General features: G+C 48.4%; 4 protein-coding genes across 14 annotated transcripts in view; 2 read left to right on the top strand and 2 right to left on the bottom strand.

Moving 5' to 3' along the window:
• Positions 1-11,055, top strand: part of YY1AP1 (YY1 associated protein 1) — a 71,201-nt gene extending 60,146 nt beyond the window's left edge. The window contains 7 exon segments of the mRNA XM_050785448.1: positions 2,100-2,280; positions 5,325-5,468; positions 7,234-7,330; positions 8,483-8,656; positions 8,659-9,109; positions 9,200-9,302; positions 10,026-11,055. Coding sequence (XP_050641405.1) covers positions 2,100-2,280; positions 5,325-5,468; positions 7,234-7,330; positions 8,483-8,656; positions 8,659-9,109; positions 9,200-9,302; positions 10,026-10,175 — 1,300 coding nt within the window. The 3' untranslated portion in view covers positions 10,176-11,055.
• The window catches only part of MSTO1 (misato mitochondrial distribution and morphology regulator 1), a 140,030-nt gene extending 124,922 nt beyond the window's left edge, over positions 1-15,108 (bottom strand). For 3 of the 8 annotated variants that reach the window (XM_050753689.1, XM_050753699.1, XM_050753707.1), the window contains exons 1-4: positions 14,586-15,108; positions 14,358-14,493; positions 13,810-13,879; positions 13,629-13,704 (exon numbers count right to left, since the gene is read on the bottom strand). In XM_050753689.1, coding sequence (XP_050609646.1) covers positions 13,629-13,704; positions 13,810-13,879; positions 14,358-14,493; positions 14,586-14,669 — 366 coding nt within the window. In that variant the 5' untranslated portion in view covers positions 14,670-15,108. Of the gene's footprint in view, positions 1-9,930; positions 10,876-11,142; positions 11,253-11,342; positions 11,448-11,674; positions 11,860-11,932; positions 12,065-12,342; positions 12,496-12,598; positions 12,734-12,818; positions 12,937-13,091; positions 13,231-13,315; positions 13,371-13,628; positions 13,705-13,809; positions 13,880-14,357; positions 14,494-14,585 lie in introns of those variants that run through there. The other 5 variants (XM_050753684.1, XM_050753696.1, XM_050753703.1 and 2 more) reach the window with 5 other exon arrangements.
• Positions 1-24,728, top strand: part of ASH1L (ASH1 like histone lysine methyltransferase) — a 366,415-nt gene that overhangs the window by 60,908 nt on the left and 280,779 nt on the right. The gene's annotated exons all lie outside the window — the stretch shown is intronic.
• The window catches only part of DAP3 (death associated protein 3), a 183,236-nt gene that overhangs the window by 113,001 nt on the left and 45,507 nt on the right, over positions 1-24,728 (bottom strand). The gene's annotated exons all lie outside the window — the stretch shown is intronic.

The raw sequence follows: 24,728 nt of genomic DNA, 5'->3' as shown, positions 1-24,728 counted from the left end.
TTAATCCTGAAGTCTGGGCAGAGGAAGAGCAATACAGACAAGCAAAAAACGCTTGTCCAGTTCAAGTTAAATTAAAGGATCCTACTTCCTTTCCTTATCAAATCCATACCCGCTCTGACCAGAAGCCCAATAAGGGTTACAAAAGATTGTCAAAGACCTAAAAGCACAGAGATTAGTAAAACCATGCAACAGTCCAGGCAACACTCCCATTCTAGGCATACAAAAACCCAATGGACAATGGAGGTTAGTGCAAGACCTCAGAATTATCACTGAGGCAGTTGTTCCTCTGTATCCAGTGCTGAGACCAGCTGAGTCGGGGAGACCCCAACCCAGCAGCGCTAGAGGAATTAAAGACACACACACAGAAATATAGAAGTGTGAAGTGGGAAATCAGGGGTCTGACAGCCTTCAGAGCTGAGAGCCCTGAACAGAGATTTACCCATGTATTTATTAACAGGAAGCCACTCATTAGCATTGTTTCTATAGATATTAACTAAAAGTATCCCTTCTGGGAAGCGAAGTGATGGGCCAAATTAAAGGAATAGGTTGGGCTAGTTAATTGCAGCAGGAGCATGTCCTTATGGCACATTTTGCTCATGCTATTGTTTGTGGCTTAAGAAGGCCTTTAAGTGGTTTTCTGCCCTGGGCGGGCCAGGTGTTCCTTGCCCTCCTTCCGGTAAACCCACAACCTTCCAGTGTGGGTTTTATGACCATCAGGAACATGTCACAGTGCTGCAGAGATTTTGTTTATGGCCAGTTTATGGCCAGATTTTGGGAGGCTTGTTTCCAACAATCCAGTTGTACCTAATCCTTATACTCCACTCTCCCAGATAATAGAGGAAGCAGAATGGTTTAAAGTTCTAGATCTTATGAACACTTTCTTCTGCATCCCTCTGCATCCTAACTTGCAATTTTTATTTGCCTTTAAAGATCTGTCAAAAATTTGCCTTTAAAGATCTGTCATCTCAGCATACCTCGACTGTCCTGCCATTCATTTTTGGGGCTGAGATACTAGGAGGACTAGGAACTGTCATTGGAGGCTTTACCACCTCCACCCAATTCTATTACTGTTGGGGAAAAGTGGAGTGTTGGGGAAAAAACTGAGGCAGGACTTGCATGCCTGACATAATGTAAAAGAGTCTTGGAACATGTCCGGGGTCCAGGGTCTAAAACCCCTCATGGCCTTTGGAACACCAAGCTCTGTGCCAAAGAGTGGAAAGCTGCCCTGCTGCACCACACTCTAAGCCCAGGGCATAAAACCCCTTGTGGCTTGGATGGAATCCAGGGCTCAGGGCATAAAACCCCTCATGGCCTCTGGAATGTGTCTAGACATGCTGGCTCCTTGCTTCTAGCCCTCCCAGGCTCATAGATCGATTGTATCTTAAACTAGAAGAACATGTTCCCCATTATCTCAAGTAGCAGAACATGTTCCATATGTTTCAAAGAAAATGCTAAACCATCACAGCTGTAGATCATGTGCTTGATACACCGCTTTCTTTCAACCCCCACATCCTCACCACCTGCTTCTTTGTTTGATCACCAATAAATAGTGTGGGCTTCAAGAGCTCGGGGCCTTCACAGCCTCCATACTAGCATTGGCCCCCTGGTCCCACTTTTTGCACTCTTGTCTTGTCTTATTCCTTTGACTCCGCCAGACTTCGTAGCCCCCATGGCCTGGTGTTGGGTCTGATCACCCCAATATATTACAAATTATCACAAGAGTTAAATGATGACATGGAACAAGTCGCAGATTTGCTGGTCACCTTACAAAGCTAGCCTAACTCTTTAGCAGCAGTAGCCCTCCAAAATTGGAAAGCCTTAAATTTATTAACAGCTGAAAGAGGGGGGACCTGTCTTATTCTAGAAAAAGAGTGTTGCTATTTCATTAATCAATCCAGAATTGTCACCAAAAAGGTTAAGGAGCTTTGAGACCGGATACAGTGCTGGCCACAAGAACTCCAAGACACAGGACCTTGGAATATTGCCAACCAATGGATGCCCTGGCTTCTCCCCTTCTTGGGACCCTTGGTGGCTATTGTGATGTTGCTTATCTTTGCACCCTGCATTTTTAACCTCCTTGTAAAATTTGTCTTTTCCAGAATAGAATCCATGAAACTGCAAATGATTCTACAAATGGAGCCCCAAATGACCACCACTAGCACCTACTATCGAGAACCCCCAGACCGACCCACCAACCTGTTCTCGCACCATGACACCAAAGACTCCCCTCCCGAGGAAGCCTCAACTGCAGAGCCCCTTCTATGCCCCAGTCAGCAGGAAGTAGCTAGAATGATTGTCGCCCAACTTCCCAATAGCACTTGGGCTTTTCTTTTCAGAGGCGAGACTGAGGGATTAAGTGGCTAAGTTGGCTGGACTTCCTGTGTCAATAGGGACTTCCCTAAGGGAACTTTCCCCTAAGCCAAAATAAGTCATAGCTGCAAGCTAAGGGATTGAACCTTCAACCAATCATACAGGGAGTTTAAGCTCTAGCTGTAGCCTGATGTTTTTAACCAATCACGCCTGCCAACCTACAAGTGGACAGAAAATAAGCTAATTCTATATGACATAAAGAGAAAAAGGGGAGGAGTCATAAGGCGATATAAGCATAAGACACCCAAGCCAAACATGGCAATGCTTCTGGGTCCTCTTCCACCATGGAAGCTTTACTTTCACTTTCGCTTTCACTTTAATAAGTCTTGCCAATGCAAAAGAAAAAAAAAAGAGTAAATAGAATTGTGTATAGGATTTCATTAAAATTGGGGTTAACATTAATAGCAAACTTATGGAAGGGTAAAATTTGGCTTTCTATCTTGAACAGGATTTTTATGTAATAGTAAAGGCTAATCAAAACATTTTGCTTTTTCAAATTTTTGAGTCATCCTTTTGGCAAAACAAATGACTTACGGTAATCTGAAATTCTATTTCATAATATCAAGAGTTTTAAACCTGTAAGGACCAGTCACAGTGGCTCATGTCCGTAATCCCAGGACTTTGGGAGGCTGAGGCAGGTGGATCACTTAAGGTCAGGAGTTCAAGACCAGTTTGGCCAACATGGTGAAACCCCATCTCTACTAAAAATACAAACTTAGCTAAGTGTGTTGGAGCATGCCTGTAATCCCAGTTACTCAGGAGGCTGAGGCAGAAGAATCACTTGAACCCAGTGGAGGTTGCAGTGAGCCAAGACTGTGCCACTGCACTCCAGGCTGGGTGACAGAGCGAGACTCTGTCTCAGAAAAAAAAAAAAGAGATAATTAATTACATCAGCATGGTGGTGGGTGCCTGTAATCCCAGCTACTTGGGAGGCCGAGGCAGGAGAATTGCTTGAACCCGGGAGGTGGAGGTTGCAGTGAGCCGAGATCAGCTCCATCTTAAAATAAAAAATCAAAAAATAGGCCAGGCACGGTGGTTGATGCCTGTAATCCCAGCATTTTGGAAGGCCAAGGTGGGTGGATAACCTGAGGTCAGGAGTTCGAGACTAGCCTGGCCAACATGGCAAAACCCTGTCTCTACTAAAAATACAAAAACTAGCCAGGCATGGTTGCGTGTGCCTGTAATCCCAGCTACTAAGGGGGCTCAGGCAGGAGAATCGCTTGAGCTGGAGAGGCAGAGGTTGCAGTGAGCCAAGATTGTGCCATTGTACCCCAGCCTGGGCGATAGAGTGAGAGTCCATCTCAAAAAAATAAAATAAAAAATAACAAAATAAGGGCCGGGCGCGGTGGCTCAAGCCTGTAATCCCAGCACTTTGGGAGGCCGAGACGGGCGGATCACGAGGTCAGGAGATCGAGACCATCCTGGCTAATAACATGGTGAAACCCCGTCTCTACTAAAAAAATACAAAAAACTAGCCGGGCGAGGTGGCGGGCGCCTGTAGTCCCAGCTACTCGGGAGGCTGAGGCAGGAGAATGGCGTGAACCCGGGAGGCAGAGCTTGCAGTGAGCTGAGATCCGACCACTGCACTCCAGCCTGGGCGACAGAGCAAGGCTCCGTCTCAAAAAAAAAAAAAACAAAAACAAAAACAAAAAAAAACAAAACAAAATAAAAATAAAGAGATAATGTTGGCCAGGTATTTTGGCTCACACTTGTAATCCCAGCATTTTGGGAGGCCAAGGCCAATGGATGGCTTGAGCTCAGGGTTTCGAGGCCAGCCTGGACAACATAGCAAAACCTCACCTCTACAAAAAATAAAAAGATTAGCTGAGTGTGGGGGTGGACACCTGTGGTCCCAGCTACTTGGGAAGCTGAGGTGGGAGGACTGCTTGAGCCTGGGAGGTTGAGGCTTCACTGAGCCATGATTGCTCCACTAACATTCCAGCCTGGGTGACAAGCTCAAGACCTTGTCCCCACCCCCACTCCAAAAAAAAGAGAGACAATGTCTCGGCCATGCACAGTGGCTCACACCTGTAATCCCAGCACTTCAGGCGGCTGAGGTGGGAGAATCCCTTGTAGCCAGGAGTTTGAGACCAGCCTGGGCAATACAGGTCCCAGGGATCCTCTTGACTCAGCCTCCCAAATAGCTAGGGCTGGAGGTGCACACCACAACATCTGCCTAATTTTTAAGTTTTTTGTAGAGATGGAGTCTCACTATGTTGCCCAGGCTGGTCTTGAACGCTTGGCTTTTTTTTTTTTTTTTTTTTTTTAGATGGAGTCTTCCATTCTCACCCAGGCTAAAGTGCAGTGGTGCAATCTCAGCTCACTGCAACCTGCATCTCCCGGGTTCAAGTGATTCTCCTGCCCTAGCCTCCTGAGTAGCTGGGATTACAGGTGCCTGCCACTGCGCCCAGCTAATTTTTTTGTATTTTATAGCAGAGATGGGGTTTCACCATCTTGGCCAGACTGGTCTCGAACTGCTGACCTCATGATCCACCCACCTTGGCCTCTCAAAGTGCTCTGATTACAGGCATGAGCCACCGCACCAGCCCAAACTCCTGGCTTTAAACGATCCTCCTGCCTTGGCGTCCCAAGTGGTGGGATTACAGGCATGAGCCACCTTGCAAGGCCTGAAAATTCTTTGTAATGTAAGCTCTAAAGTAGTACATGAGTTTGGGTGTCTCATTTCACATCCATAATATAGCAAACAACATGAAATATGTACATCTCTTGAAGCTGTTGCTCACATCTTAATTGCTTTGGGTGGCTACCCACCAGTGGCCCAAGGTGGATGGAGATTAGGGTTTTAAATTAGATCTCATAGTTGTAAACTAGAATTTTAAACCAGGATTCTGTCATCTCTTGTGTCCTGGTCCACTAGTTCTTATCCTTAGAACCCTCAAGTCCTGTTCTAGCTGTATTGTGACTCCTCTTTTGTCCACTTTGCACTCTGGTAGTTTGAGGAGCAGCAGGCTTTTGAGAAGAGCCGCAAGTTCCTTCAGCAGCTGGAGATTTGCTTTGCAGAGAACCCCTCACACCACCAGATGATTATCAAGGTCCTCCAGGGCTGTGCAGACTGCCTTCCGCAGGAGATCACCGAGGTATTCTTTCCTGTCCTGCTTTCTTCCTATTGTCTTCTGGGCCTTAGGCCTTTCCCTTGTCTCTTTCCCCAACCTACTCCATACCTTTTTGCCTCTGGAATGTCATGGGCTTCCTGGAGGAGATGAACAAGGCAAGGACTTTTTAGGCTTACCCAAAGCATAAAGCACTGGGGTAGGGAGGGATTGCTACCTGAAACCAGAGCCTGTCTAATCTTCACAGGCTCAGGAATGCTATGGATGTCCTGGAAGGGATGCTCAAGGAAGGAGGTTCTGGGACATGGGAGGGGCCTTACCTCCTTGCTCTGCTTGGGGCAGTGCCCTAGCTGGAGACCAGTAGGGCGGAGTGGAGAGTGGAATCATTAGGAGTCATATCTAATATTAGTACCCTTCCCCTGGCTGGACATGGTGGCTCACACCTGTAATCTAAACACTTTGGGAGGCTGAGGCAGGCAGATCACCTGAGGTTGGGAGTTGGAGACCAGCCTGAACAACATGGAGAAATCCCGTTTCTACTGAAAATACAAAATTAGCTGGGCGTGGCGGCGCATGCCTGTAATCCCAGCTACGCAGGAGGCTGAAGCAGGAAAATCGCTTGAACCTGGGAGGCGGAGGTTGTGGTGAGTAGAGATCGCACTGTTGCACTCCAGCCTGGGCAACATAAGCGAAACTCCATCTCAAAAAATCAATCAATCAAAATAAAATATTTGGAGCAGTAGCTGGGCAAAGGGGCACTCAGGAGGCTCGCGCCAGAAGATCATTACTTGAGCCCAGGAGTCTGAGGATATAGTGTACCACTACGGTCATGCCTGTGTAAATAGCCACTGCACTCCAACCTGAGCAAGATAATCTCTGTTATCTGTGAGACCTTGTCTCTCTCTTTTTTTATTTTTGAGATGGAGTCTCACTTTTGTCCAGCCTGGAGTGCAGTGGCACAATCTCAGCTCACTGTAACCTCTGCCTCCTGGGTTCAAGTAATTCTTGAGCTCAGCTTCCCAAGTAACTGAGACTACAGGCCCCCGCCATAACATTCCACTAATTTTTGTATTTTTAGTAGAGATGGGGTTTCACCATGGTGGCTAGGCTAGTCTGGAATCCCTGACCTCAAGTGATCCCCGCCCTCGGCCTCCAAAGTCCTGGGATTACAGGTGTGAGCCACCACACCTGGCCTGTTTTTGTTGTTGTTGTTGTTTTGAGACAGGGTCTCACTATGTTGCCCAGGCTGATCTTGAACCCTTGGGCTCAAGTGATCCTCACACCTCAGACTCCCAAGTAGCTGGGTTTACAGGTATGTACCACTGCACCCAATTGAAACCCTGTCTCTTAAAAAAACAAAATTGTTGGCTGGGCGCGGTGGCTCATGCCTGTAATCCCAGCACTTTGGGAGGCCGATGCAGGCAGATCACGAGGTCAGGAGATCGAGACCATCCTGGCTAACACGGTGAAACCCCATCTCTACTAAAAAAAAATACAAAAAAAAAATAGCCGGACGAGGTGGCGGGCATCTGTAGTCCCAGCTACTCGGGAGGCTGAGGCAGGAGAATGGCGTGAACCTGGGAGGCAGAGCTTGCAGTGAGCTGAGATGGCGCCACTGCACTCCAGTGTGGGCAACAGAGCAAGACTCTGTCTCAAAAAAAACAAAAAAAATTGTTGGAGCAGACATGCATGTGGGTTGACTTGGTGAGCATCAGGCAGGGCTTCTTCCTTTGGTGTGCCCCGAAGACATAGGCGGTCAGGACACCTTTGACCCAGAAGACCATCTCTGCAGGTCTGTGACAGCAAATCCTACAAGAGCAAGGAGCCCCATGAGGCCACCCAGAGCGGGACTGTCAGGACCACCAGAAAGGGAGAGATGCCTTTTTCCGGTGAGTGATCTGCCAACCCAGCCCTTCTGTTTCTCAGTCTCATTCTCCTGTACTCCAGACAGGAACCTCCATGAGCCTGGATAAATAGCCTTTACAGGGATGGATATACCACCTCTTTCACTGATGTACCCATAGGAAGCCCTTTTCCTGTTCAGGCTTTTTCTATCCTATGGCCTCACTCCTCTTGCAGAATTAAGAGTGCGTGGCCGGGCGCGGTGGCTCAAGCCTGTAATCCCAGCACTTTGGGAGGCCGAGGCGGGCGGATCACAAGGTCAGGAGATCGAGACCACAGTGAAACCCCGTCTCTACTAAAAATACAAAAAATTAGCCGGGCGCGGTGGCGGGCGCCTGTAGTCCTAGCTACTCAGGAGGCTGAGGCAGGAGAATGGCGTGAACCCAGGAGGCGGAGCTTGCAGTGAGCCGAGATCGCGCCACTGCACTCCAGCCTGGGCAACAGCGTGAGACTCCGTCTCAAAAAAAAAAAAGAAAAAAAAGACCAGCCTGGCCAACATGGTGAAACTCTGTCTCTACTAAAAATACAAAAAAAAAAAAAAAAATTAGCTGGGCCTGGTGGTAGAAGCCTATACTCCCATCTACTCAGGAGGCTGAGGCAGGAGAATCCCTTGAACCCCGGAGGTGGTGGTTGCAGTCAGCTGAGATCACACCACTGTACTCCAGACTGGGCAACAAGAGCAAAAATCCGTCTAAAAAAAAAAAGACTGCTACAAATTTCATGCGATTCAACATTGTCTTGTGTTTCTATTCCTAAAACCCTTCCCCCATCTCCAAATCTACTATAATCTACATCATAAAGACTGGGCCATTCTCAGCTTTGGCAGTAGGACTTTGTATCTTTGCATAAGTGACATTATGCCCCCCACCTCCACCCAACTCTTTTATTATTTATAATTTTTGTAGTGATGGGATCTCACCATATTGCCCAGGCTAGTCTCAAACTCCTGGCCTCAAGCGATCCCACCACTTTGGCTTCCCAAAGTGCAGGCATTATAGGTGTGAGCCACCATGCCCGGCCCTCTTTTGTATTAGAATTTTTGCACAGTACCTGGCCACAGTGACCTATGGTAATTTCTCGTGCTTAGGTGCATCTTGATCCTGACAGTACCCTGAGATCCTTATTTTCCTCCTAAGCAGGATTGCCAGTGGGGGGCACTTTGTCATCCCCTCCAGAAGTGACTCTTACAGAACGGCTCCTCCTGGATGGCCCACCACCTCATTCACCAGAGACTCCTCAATTTCCTCCCAAAACTGGAGCTGTACTGTACACTGTTAAGAGAAACCAGGTTGGGCCTGAGGTTCTCTCCTGCCCAAGGCATCCCCCAGACTTCAGAAAGAGAGGGAGGGCCAAAAGGCAGTGGGTGAGTCAGAGGCTTTGATGCTGGTCTGGGATGCATCAGAAACTGAGCAATTGCCTGGTACCGTGGAACCCCATGCTTCCTTCCTGAGTCCTGTTTCCTCAAAGACCAGAGATGCAGGGAGAAGACATGTGTCCGGGAAACCAGACACTCAAGAGAGATGGCTGCCCTCAAGCAGAGGTAGGGTGAAGACAAGAGACAGGACATCCCCTGTCCATGAATCTCCATCAGGAATTGACACGTCAGAGACTTCTCCCAAAGCCCCTAGAGGGGGTTTGTCTAAAGACAGTGGAACACAGGGCAAGGGTCCAGAGGGGGAGCAGCAGCCAAAGGCCACAGAAGCTACAGTGTGTGCCAACAACAGCAAGGTCAGCTCCACTGGGGAAAAGGTTGTCCTGTGGACAAGGTAGGTAAGGGTGGATGACGTGTGTTTGGAAAAGAGCATAGACCACATCCACGTGGCTCCCTAGGGTTAATCATGATACCTGGGTTACAGGGAAGCTGACCGTGTGATCCTCACCATGTGCCAGGAGCAAGGGGCACAGCCACAGACCTTCAGCATCATCTCCCAGCAGCTGGGAAATAAGACACCTGCTGAGGTAAGTGGGAGTGGGGGTGGAGAAGACCCAGTAAAAAGAGGACAAGGTGGCCAACAAAGAGATAGAAAGGCCAAAGAAGGAGCTTTCACATCCAAGACAGTAAGTGGTTTTTGTAAAGGTCTGATCTAAGGAAAGGCTTGACTCATCAGGGTGGTAGTGGTTCTAGGACAGGAGAAAGGACACTGACTGCATTTTGTCCTTCCTGTGGAAGCCCCAGTTTCCATTCTAGCTTTTTCTTTTCTTTTTTTTTTTTTTTTGAGCCGGAGTCCTGCTTTGTCGCCCAGGCTGGAGTGCTGGCATGATCTCAGCTCACTGCAACCTCTGCCTCCCGGGTCCAAGCAATTCTCCTGCCTCAGCCTCCCGAATAGCTGGGATTACAGGCGCCCGCCACCCCGACCAATTTTTGTATTTTTAGTAGAGACACGGTTTCACCATGTTGGCCAGGCTGGTCTCAAACTCCTGACCTCAAGTGATCCGCCTGCCTCGGCCTCCCAAAGTGCTGGGATTACAGGTGTGAGCCACCGTGCCGGCCATTCTGTTTTTAGGAGGCGTGTGACTTTGGACAAAACATTTAGCCTCTTGAGTTTCCTTAGCTATAATGACATAGCTCTCCCAACCTTGCTGTGTTGAATACATAAAAGATTTTGCAAATCAATATATAGTGCTTCATAAATGTTAACATGTTACTAAGGATCAGCGAATACAGCCCTTCGCCTTTCTTAGGTCTCCCACCGTTTTCGAGAACTCATGCAGCTCTTCCACACTGCCTGTGAAGCCAGCTCTGAGGATGAGGATGATGCAACCAGTACCAGCAATGCAGACCAGCTGTCTGACCGTGGGGACCTTCTGTCTGAAGAGGAGCTGGATGAATGAGACTCTGGGAATACTTGGGTATCATCTACACAGGACCAAACCCAGCAGGTGCCCTGTCATTAGGCAGGAGGGTAGTTGTACTCTGCTTGTACAGTCCTTGCGCCCAGTTTACAGACCGGGAGAGGAGCCCAGGACGAGGACAAAGGCTGGAGGATGGAGTAGGACCCAGGGGCTCTGCCATCCTAGGCACCATTCAAGGTCTTTTATGAAGACCTTACAGATCTCCTCTGTAAATAGCATCGAGTGAGAGTGGAGCTCAGCTCCTTTCTCTACTTTTTTTTTTGGTCTGATGGCACATATTTATTGTTCTGTGGTCTAATCACAGTGTTTCTAAATGTAAAAAGTGCATATGTTGGTGTAGCTAGTCCTGCAACATTGAGCTCCTCTGCACGAAGACACTGGGCTCCTGCATCCAGCTGTGTTTATTGCACACTAGCTCCTCTCTCCCACACTGGGAACTTTAGTCCACGAGGCTGTCACCAGCGTGGTAGCACTGGGCCAGGCTTTGTAGCTCCTGCAGGAGCTCTGCTACGTCATCGTGCTCCACTCCAGCATCCATGAAGCTGGCCCAGCGCCGCAAGTCGAGTTTGGTGAGGTCTCTGGCCAAGGCTTCCAGGGTCTGGTGCAGGGACGAAGAGGAACACAGTGCCCCAAACACTGGGATGCTCTCCACTGCTGAGGAGGGAGAGGAAAGAGAGACCTGTAGATGGATGATTATTCTGCCCTGGGACTCTATCAAACCGATAAGGAAGTCCAACCTTAGTAGACTTGATTGTAAACTCAACAAATTTGGTGTACTGTCCCCTTAGTACACCAGTACTCCAGAGGAAGAATGCTTTTCTTGGGAGCCATAGGGTGAATAAAAGAATGTTTAACTGTGGACTTTTTCAGCACTTTTAATCCAGGAACAGAGATAGTAAAAACTCGCCCATACTTGAAATCTCAGTTTTCTTTACCTCCTACATACCTGCTCCCTTGGGGGAACCATCCAGAACCATACCCTGTGGACTGCAGCTTGAGAAGAGGTGGGGGTAAGGAGGAGCCACCCTGTAGGGAGTCAGCAGCAGATGGGAAGAACTGTGGGGGCAGAGAACAGACGCTAAGCGCGTAAGAAGTCACAGGAGGGTTGAGGTTGGCAAGAAGGGCAGGAGCAACCGTTACACTGACCTCATGACTCTAGGCTGCTGCTGTTGTAAATACTGAGCCAAGACTTCTTCCCCAGTGGTACATGCGTGAAGGGAGGAGGGTGGAGGTGTCCCTGGGGTGAGCTGGCTGCCAGAACAAAGCCAAAACCACCATTAGGCTGTGGCAGCATGAATAAGAAACTAAGAATTCTTATGTTTTCAGGCCATCAGCTGGATCCAAAAAAAAATTTCTTTTTGCTTCCTTTTTAAGGGGTGGGGAGGGAACAATATCATTAGAATGTCCCAGAGAAATTAGGGGGAAAAGGATATGAAACAAAAATCTGACAAGGGTTCCTAAGGACCAACAGCTCTCACCTCGTGTGGCATGCTCTGTCTATACCCCTCAGCACCACTGACTGGGCAAAGCAACGTGTTCCAGAAGGCTCCCCACATGCAGACAGTGGGGTCCATGGGGTGGCTCCTCCAAACTGCATCAGGGAATCAGGAAGGGACTGGCCTGGAGCCAAGGGGAAAGGAATGGTTGCTCCTGCTGTCACCACCTAAAGAGAAGGAAGAGAACACGTTAGAGGACATTTTCTCAGCACTGACCCAACCCCTCACAAAGCTTCATACCTTTTTCCCACAGAAGCTCAGCATGTCAGCCAGATGAACCATGGAAACTGGAGAGGAACACAGGCGATAAGGAACAGTGACTGTGTCCAGGGCTGTAGCCAGGATGGCACTGCAGTGGAAGGGCAGAGTGGCCTGTAAGAAGACACCAAGAGGGGCACTTGGCCTCAGGCCTGGAAAAGAATGTGTGGAGGCAGAATATTAACACCAGAAAGATCCAGGGGACAAAGCAGGGGTATGTCTGGCCTCTGGCTGGACAAGCATAGGGCATAGGACAGTGTGATCTGAGAGGCCACATCACAGCTGAGTTCAAGCTCGGGCCTCAGGAACAGAGCCAGTAACAGACAGCGGCTGACTGGGAGTATGAGGAGGCCCCGTAGCCTGCTGCAGTCAGAACGAGCACCGAGACTTACATCGTAATGCAGGTAAGGGAAGTTGACAGGTGGCTCAGGTCGCAGGCCCAGGCTCCCACCCAAGGACAAAGGACAGACGAGAGAGCTGTGAGCAGCCAGGTGTACGAGACCAAAAGCTGTGTTTAACAGACGATAGATGTTTCTCTGGGCCTCCTGGTGAAGAAAAAGAGTAGTTTGCATTAAGCAACTCTCCCCCTGGGATTCTCATTTCTCCCTCCCCACCGTGTGACTGCTTACTCCTCCAAGTTCCACTCACCCCACGATGGTAGGGACCAGGTAGCAGGCCCCACGTTATTATTCCCCGCCCTGAATATTCATCTTGTAGCAGCTCTGCCGCCTTCGCGCCTACCCCAGAGAAGCCATCGTGCAGGTCACACAGGATCTGGAAGCCCTGAGCGGAGGTGAGTGATGAAAAATAGTTAGGGAGTAGGATGAGAAGAGCTTCTACCCTGGAGTGCACGTTGCCACGCCGCTACCTGCAAGTAGTCACATTCCTCCACGTAGAAGTGCAGCCTGTCCTCCAGCTCTTCCTGGTACTTGGGTTCCTTTAGGACACTTTCCCCTTGGCCAAAAGCTTCCAGCCGACCTGCTTCCCTGCCACAAGTAAACACAATCCAAGACTTACATCTCTTCCCTCAGCTCCTCAACCTCTTGTCCTGGGGGAGGGCAGGGAAGATGGCCTCAAGAGCCTCATCCTGCATTGGTGGGGACCCACGTTTCTTGCCTCACAGCCTCTGGGGTCCCCATACCCATCATGGTTGTACTTCTGAATCATACAGATGCTCCGGGGATGGAGATGGACTCTGAGGAAGTCTGACCACACCCTGATGCTGGCCTCTGTAGGGATAAGTGGTTTTGGAGTTGTAGCGGTGGTGAGTGGTGGGGAACCTGAAGACAAACAGAGGAAATGTACCTTTTTCCATGTTTCTGCTCTACCCAGACCCGCATCCATCAGTATCTGGAGAAGTCTCACCTTTGCCATTGGGAATGGATTTGACCCTCCAAACACCATCACTACTCAGCACTCCCTGGGAAGGGTGAAGAAAAATCTACATTTAGTTCCGGGCAGTTTAGAGATAAAGGCTGGTTCATCCTTCTTGAGTTGGCTGGCCACACCGCACAGCCTCCTTTCTGTTCACCGAGTCGTAGTCCTTAGGAAAAGAAGTGCTTTTTCCCAAAATATCATTCTAGGACATTTAAAGTGATTAAAATCCCCTTTTACCTGCCCCTATGGAGGCCCTCGGGTTGTAGCACTGGGTTAAAAAGTTCAGGGCAGAGGCCCTCACCTCTGCACTCAGAAAGTCCTGGAGATAAGGGTTCTTGGGACAGAGTTCCTCTTTGTGTGTGGTGAGCTTCCCCTGCCTGAAAGAGATTGGAGATTGATCAAAGAAACCTCACTCTGATGAGTTCTCCTGCGTTCTATGTACATACATGTTCCCCACCCTTATCCACACATCAATTACACACCATGCTATTGCAGCATCCAACTGTTTGTCCCTGTAGAGTCCACCTTCCTCTTTTAGGGAGCTCAAACTACCTGTACAGAAATAACAGAGACAAAGTTAGGTCAAAGCCTGGGGCACCCTACCCCTCTAGCCAACTTTCCTCTGATCACCTGACAACCTACTGTCACCATCTCTCCAGCACTTGGCTCTTCCAAGCTTTCTGGGATATACACTAGTTGGGGGAAAAACCTTGGCCTAGGAGCATCTAGATTCCATCTTTCCGTTTCCAGCTTAGTCATTAGCTGTGGGACCGGGGGCAAAAACCAGATCTAGCAGTCCCACAGGAGTGCTCTGGTTCAAGTCCTCACTGTCTGCAGGGCCTAGAAGCCCATTCCGGAGATGGCTCTTGAGCAACTATCGTGGGCCCTTCGAGTTCTGGCATGCTGTGCTCAGCTCATCTCCAGTCCTTGAGCTCAGTAAGGTGGGAGGGTCTTGAAGATAACGGCAGCGCAAGGGCTCGGCTCGCGGAAGGAAAACACAGGGCACTGGCTGACCCTGCCACCACCTCACCCTTCAGATCCATGAGGATGAGTCGCGGCGTGTAGGTATCCTGGCCGTGCAGCGTCCGGCCCGTACGATACAGGACATCGGGGCACAGCTCTCCCGGCGACTCCTTGGCATCGGTTGCTCGGCCCAGCGCAGCATCCTGGGGAAGCAGAGAGGACGAGGCAGGCCGGCTGAACGTCGGGACTGTAGATCCCGAAGGGCTCCTCGGGGGCAGCTGCCGGCCGACCTCACCTGCTGGTTCCACCAGTGCGCGCCCACGAAACCGGCAAAGTGTCCCAACTGCAGGGTGAGCACTTCCCGGGCCCCGCCCGCCATACTGCGCGGCTCCAAGGGACCGCAGCGACCCAGCCCCGCTGCTCGCTGCTCCTAGCCGATTGGCTTAGCAGGCGCGTGGGCGGGTGTCATTCTCGGCGACCTATTGGTCCGCAAACACATCCTTTTCTATTGGAGAAACGATTCGCCGATTCCTGCCTCTTCCGAGACGTGGCCCAGTCCGGCTTCTCTGTGGTTGCCTGCGAGGGGCGGGGTCCACGGGCCACGCCGTTGCTCCTGCTCCACGTTGGAGCGGGCTGGGCGCTGCCTCCGCCGCTGAAGGGGCCGCCCGGTCGCGGGCCGCGGAACGCTCTTCCTCGTACTCCCCCTGAGGTCTTATCCCTTCTCACAGATCTCCGCTGGCTGATAGCTCCCCGGGCAAAAATAAAACCTCGCCAGAAAAGCGGAAGCTCCCCTAAAGCCTCCCATGCCCTCTCATGTCTTCAGAAGTCACGCGGATCACGACTAATACCCTGTGGACTGGCCTAGCTATCTTATCTCTATCATTTACATGTATTTATCTGTCTCTGGTATCTAATACCTTATGTAAATAGAGTCTGTATCTGTTGGTGTCTTTTGTTCAATATGGTTTATGTAATTCATATTTTTGCATATATCTAATTCATTTTCATCGCTGCGGAATAGTCCATTGTATGAATACATCACCATGAAACTATTCTAAAGAAAGAATATATTCTGCTGATAATAGCTGTTGGGATTGTTTCCAATTTTGGGCTATTAGGTGCTGTGATTAACATTCTTGTGTGTATTTAGAAAGAAGGCAAGGGCCGGGCACAGTGGCTCACGCCTGTAATCCCAACAGTTTGGGAGGCCGAGGTGGGAGGATCAACAGAGGTCAGGAGGTTGAGACCAGCCTGGCCAACATGATGAAACCCCAGTGTCTACTAAAAACACAAAAAATTTAGCGGGGCGTGGTGGCGGGCGCTTGTACTCTCAGCTACTCAGGAGGCTGAGTCAGGGAATCCTTTGAACCTGGGAGGCGGAAGTTGCAGTGAGCCGAGATCGCGCCACTGCAATCTATCCTGGGCGACAAGAGCAAACCTCCGTCTGAAAAAAAAAAAAAAAAAAAAAAAAAAAAAAAAAAAAAAAGGGCTAGGCACAGTGGCTCACGCCTGTAATCCCAGCACTTTGGGAGGCCGAGGCGGTCGGAGCACGAGGTCAGGAGATGGAGATCATCCTGGCTAACACGGTGAAACCCCATTTCTACTAAAAATACAAACAATTAGCCGGGCTTGGTGGCAGGCGCCTGTAGTCCCAACTACTCGGGAGGCTGAGGCAGGAGAATGGCATGAGCCTGGGAGGCGGAGCTTACAGTGAGCTGAGATCTCGCCACTGCACTCCCGCCTGGGCAACAGAGCCAGACTACATCTCAAAAAAAAAAAAAAAAAAAAAAAGATAAGGCAAATATTGGTTGGGCGCCGAGGCTCACGCCTGTATTCCCACATTTTGGTGAGGCTGAGGCAGGAGGATCGCTTGAGTCAGAAATTCGAGAATTTGAGGCTAGACTGGACAAAGTAATGAGACTCCCCTTCCCCCTAGCCTCTCTATAAAAGAATTTTTCAAAAAATTAGCTGGGCAGCCCACATCTGTAGTCCTAACCAGAGACGGGTGGGAGGATCGCTTCAGCCCAGGAATTAGAGGCTGTGGTGAACCCTGATTGGACCACTGCACTCCAGCCAGAGACAGAGGGAGACCCTGTCTCGAAATTTTAAAAAGTGACAAAATGTTAATTGAATCTAGGTGAAAGTTATAGGCGTTCTTTTGCAGTACTCTCTCAGCATTCTTGTAGGTTTGAAATTTTTTTTAAAAAAAAGGTTAGATCCTCTTATCTATTCTGAGTTCTTTGTATTTTCTCATGTATTATATTTAGTTTTATTTATATATTTTGAGATGGTCTCACTCTCTTGCCCTGGCTGGAGTGCAGTGGTGCAATCTCCCGGCTTACTGCAGCTTCAACCTCTTGGGCTGAAGGAATCCTCCCACCTCAGCCTCCCGAGTAGCTGCAATTACAGGCATAGGCCACCGCATCCAGCTAATTTTTGTATTTTTTGTACAGAGGGGGTTTCACCATCTTGTCCAGGCTGGTCTCCTGAGCTCAAGTGATCTGCCCACCTCGGCCTCCCAAAATGTTGGGATTACAGGTGTGAGCCAACGTGCCGGGCTACTATTTCGCTTTTCTAAGTATGATGTGGGCTGAAAAGTTCTATAGTCTGACAGTTTAAGGAAGTTTCTGTCCTGATTTGCTAAGAGTTTTGATCATGAATAGATTTGAATGTTTTTTACAGCTTTCTCCAAACCGAGATAATTACATTATTTTATCCTTCCTTTGTTGTGCTAATGAATAAATTACATCGTTAGATTTTCATGTAATACTATTTGCATTCCTGAAATAGACCTAAACTTGGCCGGACGCAGTGACTCATGCTTGTAATACTAGCACTTTGGGAGGCCGAGGCAGGCGGATCACGAGGTCAGGAGTTAGAGACTAGCCTGGCCAACATAGTGAAACCCCATCTCTACTAAAATACAAAAATTATCTGGGCGTGGTGGCACGTGCCTGTAATCCCAGCTACTTGGGAGGCTGAGGCAGGAGAATCACTTGAACCAGGGAGTCAGAGGTTGCAGTGAGCCGAGATCGTGCCACAGCACTCCAGCCTGGTGACAGAGCAAGACTCTGTCTCAAACAAACAAACAAAAAAACCAAAACTCATTTGTGTTGATTATCTTTTTAAAATATTGGATCTGGCTGGGTGTGGTGGCTCATGCCTGTAATCCCAGCACTTTGAGAGGCCAAGGCGGGCGGATCACAAGGTCAGAAGTCTGAGACCAGCCTGGCAAACATGGTGAAACCCCATCTCTACTAAGAACACAAAATTAGCAGAACGAGGTGGCACATGCCTGTAATCCCAACTACTCTGGAGTCTGAGGCAGGAGAATCACTTGAACCCAAGAGGCAAAGGTTGCAGTGAGCCAAGATAGGGCCACTGCACTCCAGACTGTGCAACAGATCGAGACTCTGTCTCAAAAAATAAGTAAACATAAAATATTGGATCTGGGCCGGCTGCAGTGGCTCATGCCTGTAATCCCAGCACTTTGGAAGGCTGAGGCAGGTGGATCACTTGAGCCCAGGAGCTCAAAACAAGCCTGGGTAACACAGTGAGATCTTGTTGCCAGAAAAAGAAAAAAAAAAAAAAGGCCGGGTGCAATGGCTCATGCCTGTAATCCCAGCTTTGGGAGGCTGAGGCAGGCAGATCACCTGAGGTCAGGAATTTGAGAACAGCCTGGGCAACATGGTGAAACCCCATCTCTACTAAAAATACAGAAATTAGCTGGCAGTGGTGGCATGCACCCAGCTCCTCCTCGGGAGGCTGGGGAAGAATTGATTGAACCTGGGAGGTGGAGGTTGCCGTGAGCTGAGATTACGTCATTGCACTCCAGCCTGGGAGATAGAGCGAGACTCCATCTGAAAAAAAAAAAGAAGAAGAAGAAAACATAGGAAAAAAAAGTTGGATCTTGGCCAGGCACAGTGGTTCACACCTGTAATCCCAGCATTTTGGGAGGCTGAGGCAGGCAGATCACTTAAGGCCAGGAGTTCAAGACCAGCCTGGCGAACATGGCGAGACCCTGTCTCTACTAAAAATAAAAAAATTAAATTAAATTAAATTTTTTAAAAAAAGGCTGAACATGGTGGCCAGAGCCTGTAGTCCCAGCTACTCGGGAGGCTGAGGCAGGAGACTTGCTTAAACCCAGGAGGCAGAGGTTGCACTGAGCTGAGATTATGCTACTGCAGTGCAGCCTGGGTGATAGAGCAAGACTCTGTCAAAAAAAAAGAAAAAACAGTTGGATCTATTTTTTTTTTTTTTTTTTTTTTTGAGACGGAGTCTTGCTCTGTCACCCAGGCTGGAGTGCAGTGGCCGGATCTCAGCTCACTGCAAGCTCCGCCTCCCAGGTTCACGCCATTCTCCTGCCTCAGCCTCCCGAGTAGCTGGGACTACAGGCGCCCGCCACCACGCCCGGCTAGTTTTTTGTATTTTTTAGTAGAGACGGGGTTTCACCGTGTTAGCCAGGATGGTCTCGATCTCCTGACCTCATGATCCACCTGTCTCGGCCTCCCAAAGTGCTGGGATTACAGGCTTGAGCCACCGTGCCCGGTTTCTTTAATGTTCTTATCAGCATTTGATATTAGAGTAACAGTGGCCTCAAAAACAAGTTGGGAAGTATTTTCCCTTCTCTATTTTCCATAAGAATTTGTATGAGGTTGGCATCATTTCTTTGAGTGTTTGCTAGAATTTACAGGCCAAGTTACATAGACCTAGAGTGGGTTTTTCTTTGTTTTTGAGACATTATCTCGTCAGCCAGGCTGGAGGGAGTGCAATGGCTAGATCACAGCTCACTGCAGCTTGAACCCCTGAACTCAAGCGATCCTCACACTTCAGCCTCCGGAGTAGCTGTGACTACAAGATTTTAAACTTCTTTTGTAGAGAAGAGGTCTCTCTATGTTGCCCAGGCTGGTCTCGAACTCCAGGGCTCAAGCCATCCTCCCACATCGGCCTCTGAAAGTGCTGGGATGGCAGGAGTGAACCGTGCCCTGCTTGGAGTGTTTGTAGAAAATTTTTCACTTATGAATTATTCAAGTTCTGTATTAGTATAGGAGTATTTAAAGTTTATATTTTTTCTGTGTCAATATTGGTAAGCCATATTTTTCTGGAAATTTGTCCATTTCATCTACAAATTCAGAGCTATTACTACCAAGTTATTTATTGTGAACTCATTTAACCTGTTTCACATCTGCAGGATCTGTGGTGGTGTGCTTTTTTATTTTCAATATTGTTTTTGTTTTGTTTTGAAATGGAGTCTTGCTCTATTGCCCAGGCTGGAGTGCAGTGGTGCAATCTCGGCTCTCTGAAACCTCCACATCCCGGGTTCAAGTGACTCTCCTGCCTCAGCCTCCTGAGTAGCTGGGATTACAGGTGTCCGCCACTACGCCCGGGTAATTTTTGTATATTTAGTAGAGATGGGGTTTTGCCATATTGGCCCTGCTGGTTTTGAACTCCTGACCTCAGGTGATCCACCCACCTCAGCCTCCCAAAGTGCTGGGAATACAGGCATGAGCCACTGCGCCCAGCCCAATATTGTCTGTTTTAAAGGCGAAAAGTTATCTGTTTTCTGTCCATAGTAAATCAGTTTTTATCAATTTTAATATTTTTAAATATTTAATTTTATCATGTTTTGAGATAGGATCTTGTTTTGTCACTCAAGCCAGAGTGCAGTGGCACAAAATGGCTCACTGCAACTTCAACTTCTTGGGCTCAAGCCATCCTCCCACCTCAGCCCCCCAGGTAGCTGGGACTACAGGCCTGCGCCATCACACCCAGCTCATTTTGCATTTTTTGTAGAGATGAGATTTCACCATGTTGCCCAGGGTGGCCTTGAAGTCCTGGGCTCAAGGAATTCTCCTGCTTTGGCCTCCCTAAGTGCTGGGATTACACTCTAAGCCTGAGCCACCGTGCCCTGCCACCCAGTATTTCCAACGTACAAGATTTTTGTTTAAGTTTTGTGTTTAGTAATTATATAATCATTTAATTTGAATTAATTTCTCACTTACATTCTGATTTTTTTTCCTGACCAATGGGCACATCAGAAAAATATGTTTTAATTTCCAGACATGTGAGGAGTTTCTACTTCTCTTTTGGTTTCTGGTTTCTAGTTTAAATTGCATTAGAATCAGAGTACACAGTTGTATGATTTAAATTCTTTGAAATATATTGAGTCAGTTTATGGTCCATTGTCAGTCAATTTTGAACAGGTTCTTTATGTGTTTCAAAAGAAAGTACATTCAGAAGTTTTGGGATTTGACAGGTGGAAGGTGAGGCCAGAAAGGCAGGTCCACTCTATATAACTTCTATTGAAAAAGATCTGCGAATAAGTGGACCCATGCAGTCCAGAAATGTTGTTGCTCAAGGGTCAAATATAATGACCTGATGTATTTTCTACTTTGTAGAACAAGTGCTTATTAAATTAATAATATGTTGGCTGGGCATGGTGGCTCACGCCTGTAATCCTAGCACTTTGGGAGGCCAAGGTGGGCGGATCCCGAGGTCAGGAGATCGAGACCATCCTGGCTAACATGGTGAAACCCCGTCTCCACAAAAAATACAAAAAATTATCCGAGCGTGGTGGCGGGCGCCTGTAGTCCCAGCTACTGGGGAGGCTGAGGCAGGAGAATGGCGTGAACCTGGCAAGCGGAGTTTGCAGTGAGCCGAAATTGCGCCACTGCACTCCAGCCTGGGAGACAGAAGGAAACTCCTTCTCAGGAAAAAAAAAAAAAAATTAATAGTACGTTTATTAAAGCATTGTTTCATAATCTTATGCCTTTCTAGAGGTTTGGTGATGTCCAAGTTCAGCTTTATGCAATTTAAGTTGCTCTCTTTTCTCTCTGTCTTCCTGGGTTAAAAAAGATGACTGTATTTAGACTGTCAAAAATAAAATATATTGTGTGAATGTAAAAGAACTTCTACCAAAAAAAAAGAAGTTGTTTTGAGATTTAATTTTTTTTTTCTTTTGGAGACAGACTCTTGCTCTGTCACCCAGGCTGGAGTACAGTGGTATGATCTCAGCTCACTGCAGCCTCTGCCTCCCAGGTTCAAGCAATTCTCCTGCCTCAGCCTCCCAAGTAGCTGGGATTACAGGTGCCCGCCACCAGGCCCTGCTAGTTTTTGTATTTTTAGTAGAGACATGGTTTCACCATGTTGTCCAGGCTGATCTCGAACTCCTGACCTCTGGTGATCCACCTGCCTCGGCCTCCCAAAGTACTGGGATTACAGATGTGAGCCACTGTGCCCAGTCTGGGATTTCATCTTTAAAAACACTTCCATTAGGACAAGTGTGTTAATCATGCTATTTTTTTTTTTTTTTTTTGAGATGGAGTCTCGCTCTGTCGCCCAGGCTGGAGTGCAGTGGCCGGATCTCAGCTCACTGCAAGCTCCGCCTCCCGGGTTTACGCCATTCTCCTGCCTCAGCCTCCCGAGTAGCTGGGACTACAGGCGCCCGTCACCTCGCCCGGCTAGTTTTTGTATTTTTTAGTAGAGACGGGGTTTCACCGGGTTAGCCAGGATGGTCTCGATCTCCTGACCTCGTGATCCACCCGCCTCGGCCTCCCAAAGTGCTGGGATTACAGGCTTGAGCCACCGCGCCCGGCCTAATCATGCTATTAAATCTTTATGCTCTTACCAATTCTTTTGTCTCTTCTACCAATTACTGAAGTATGTTAATTCTGTAATCATGATATTTCTTTCTTTTTCTGTTTTCTTTTGTTTTTTTGAGAGAGAGTCTCATTGATGCCCAGGATGGAGTGAAGTGGTGTGATCTCAGCTCACTGCAATGTGGTGAAAAGAAAGAGAGATCAGCCTGTTACTGTGTCTATATAGAAAGAATTAGACATAAGAGACTCCATTTTGTTCTGTATTTGAGATGCTGTTAATCTGTGACCCTACCCCCAACCTTGTCCTTGCAAAAGACATGTGCTGTGGTGACTCAAGGTTTAAAGGATTTTGGGCTGTGCAGGGTGTGCTTTGTTAAACAAGTGCCCGAAGGCAGTATGCTTGTGAAAAGTCATCACCATTCTCTTAATCTCAAGTACCCAGGGACTCGTACACTGCCAAAGGTCGCAGGGACCTCTGCCTAGGAAAGCTAGGTATTGTCCAAGGTTTCTCCCCATGTGATAGTCTGAAATATGGCCTCGTGGGATGGGAAAGACCTGATCGTCCCCCAGCCTGACACCTGTGAAGGGTCTGTGCTGAGGAGGACCAGTACAAGAGGACAAGAGGAAAGAAGGCTTCTTGGGGGTTGTTGGCAGTTGAGATAGAGAAAAGCATCTGTCTCCTGCCTTGTATGTTCTGTTTACTGAGAAGGGAGAAAACCGCCTTAGGGCAAAAGGTGGGACTTGTTAGCGCAATGCTGCTCTTTATGCACTAAAAAGGTTTACGAAGATGTTTGCATATGCATATCAAGGCACAGCACGTTATGTCACAGAGATCTTTATTCATATATCTTACTGCTGACCTTCTCCCTACAATGATCCTATTATCCTGCTACTTCCCTTTTTTCTCTTTTTTTTTTTTTTTTTTTGAGACGGAGTCTCGCTCTGCTGCCCAGGCTGGAGTGCAGTGGCCAGATCTCAGCTCACTGCAAGCTCCGCCTCCCGGGTTCACGCCATTCTCCTGCCTCAGCCTCCCGAGTAGCTGGGACTACAGGCACCGCCACCTCGCCCGGCTAGTTTTTTGTATTTTTAAAGTAGAGACGGGGTTTCACCGTGTCAGCCAGGATGGTCTCGATCTCCTGACCTCGTGATCCGCCCGTCTCGGCCTCCCAAAGTGCTGGGATTACAGGCTTGAGCCACCGCGCCCGGCCTAATTCCCTTTTTTCTAAGATGGTAAAGATAATTATCAACAAATACTAAGGGAACTCAGAGACCGGTGCCGGCGTAGGTCCTCTGTATGCCGAGCGCCGGTCTCCTGTATGCCGAGCGCCGGTCCCCTGGGCCCACTTTTTCTTTCTCTATACTTTGTCTCTGTGTCTCATTTCTTTTCTCAAGTCTCTCGTTCCACCTAACGAGAAACGCCCACAGATGTGGAGGGGCAGGCCACCCCTTCACTGCAACCTCCGCCTCTCGGATTCAAGTGATTCTCCTGCTTCAGCCTCCCGTGTAGCTGGGATTACAGGCACGCACCACCACACCCTGCTGATTTTTGTTGTTTTAGCAGAGAGGGGGTTTTACCATGCTGGCCAGGTTGGTGTTGAATTCCTGGGCTCAAGTGATCTGCCCACCTCGGCCTCCCAGGGTGCTGAGATTTATAGGCATGGGCCACCGTGCTTGGGCAGTTTTCCAGTTTTCCAAAAAACCTGCTGAAATTTTAATAGTGATTGTATTGAATCTATAGGTCAATATGGGAATAATTGCCATCTTAACATTATTGAGTACTCCAATCAATGAACATGGATTGTCTTTCCATTTAGTTAGATCTTTTAAATTCTCATCAGGAATATGGTTTCTAGTGTACATTTTGCAGTTATTTTGTTGATGTTATTTATTCATTCATTTATTTATTTAGAGACAGGGAGGCCGGGAATAGTGGCTCACGTCTGTAATCCCAGGACTTTGGGAGGCGGAGGTGGGCAGAACACCTGAGGTCAGGAGTTTGAGACCAGCCTGTCCACCATGGAAAAACCACGTCTCTACTAAAAATACAAAAATTAGCTGGGGGTCATGCCCCATGCCTGTAATCCCAGCTACTCGGGAGGCTGAGGCATGGGAATCGCTTGAACCCGGGAGGTGGAGGTCACAGTGAGCCAAGATCTTGCCACTGCACTACAGCCTGGGCCACAGAGTGAGACTCCGTCTCAAAAAAAAAAAAGTCTCACTCTCTAGTTTTTTTGTTTGTTTTTGTTTTTGTTTTTGTTTGTTTTGAGACCGAGTCTAACTCTGTCACCCAAGCTGGAGTGCAGTGTCGTGATCTTGGCTCACTATAACCTCTACCTCCTGGGTTCAAGCAATTCTCCTGCCTTAGCCTCCCAAGTAGCTGGTACTATAGGCACCCGCCACCACACCTGGCTAATTTTTTTTATTTTTGTATTTTTAGTAGAGATGGGGTTTCACTTATGTTGGCCAGGCTGGTCTGGATCTCCTGACCTTGTGATTCGCCTGCCTCGGCCTCCCAAAGTGCTGTGATACTGGTGTGAGCCACCACACCCAGCCTTTTTTTGTTTTTGAGATAGAGCTTCATTCATGTTGCCAAGACAGGAGTATAATGGTGCAATCTTGGGTCACTGCAGCCTCCGCTTCTTGGGTTCAAGCGATTCTCCTGCCTCAGCCTCTGGAGTAGCTGAGATTACAGGCGCCTGCCACCATGCCTGGCTAATTTTTTGTATTTTTAGTAGAGACGGGCTTTTGCCATGTTGGTCAGGCTGGTCTTGAACTCATGACCTCAGGTGATCCGCCCGCCTTGGCCTCCCAAAGTGCTGGGATTACAAGCGTGAGTCACA

The sequence above is a fragment of the Macaca thibetana genome, chromosome 1 (genome assembly GCF_024542745.1).
Source record: "Macaca thibetana thibetana isolate TM-01 chromosome 1, ASM2454274v1, whole genome shotgun sequence".
In the NCBI taxonomy this organism is placed as follows: domain Eukaryota; kingdom Metazoa; phylum Chordata; class Mammalia; order Primates; family Cercopithecidae; genus Macaca; species Macaca thibetana.
Note: the sequence above shows the minus strand (reverse complement) of the source record. Positions and strands in the feature narration are given on the sequence as shown.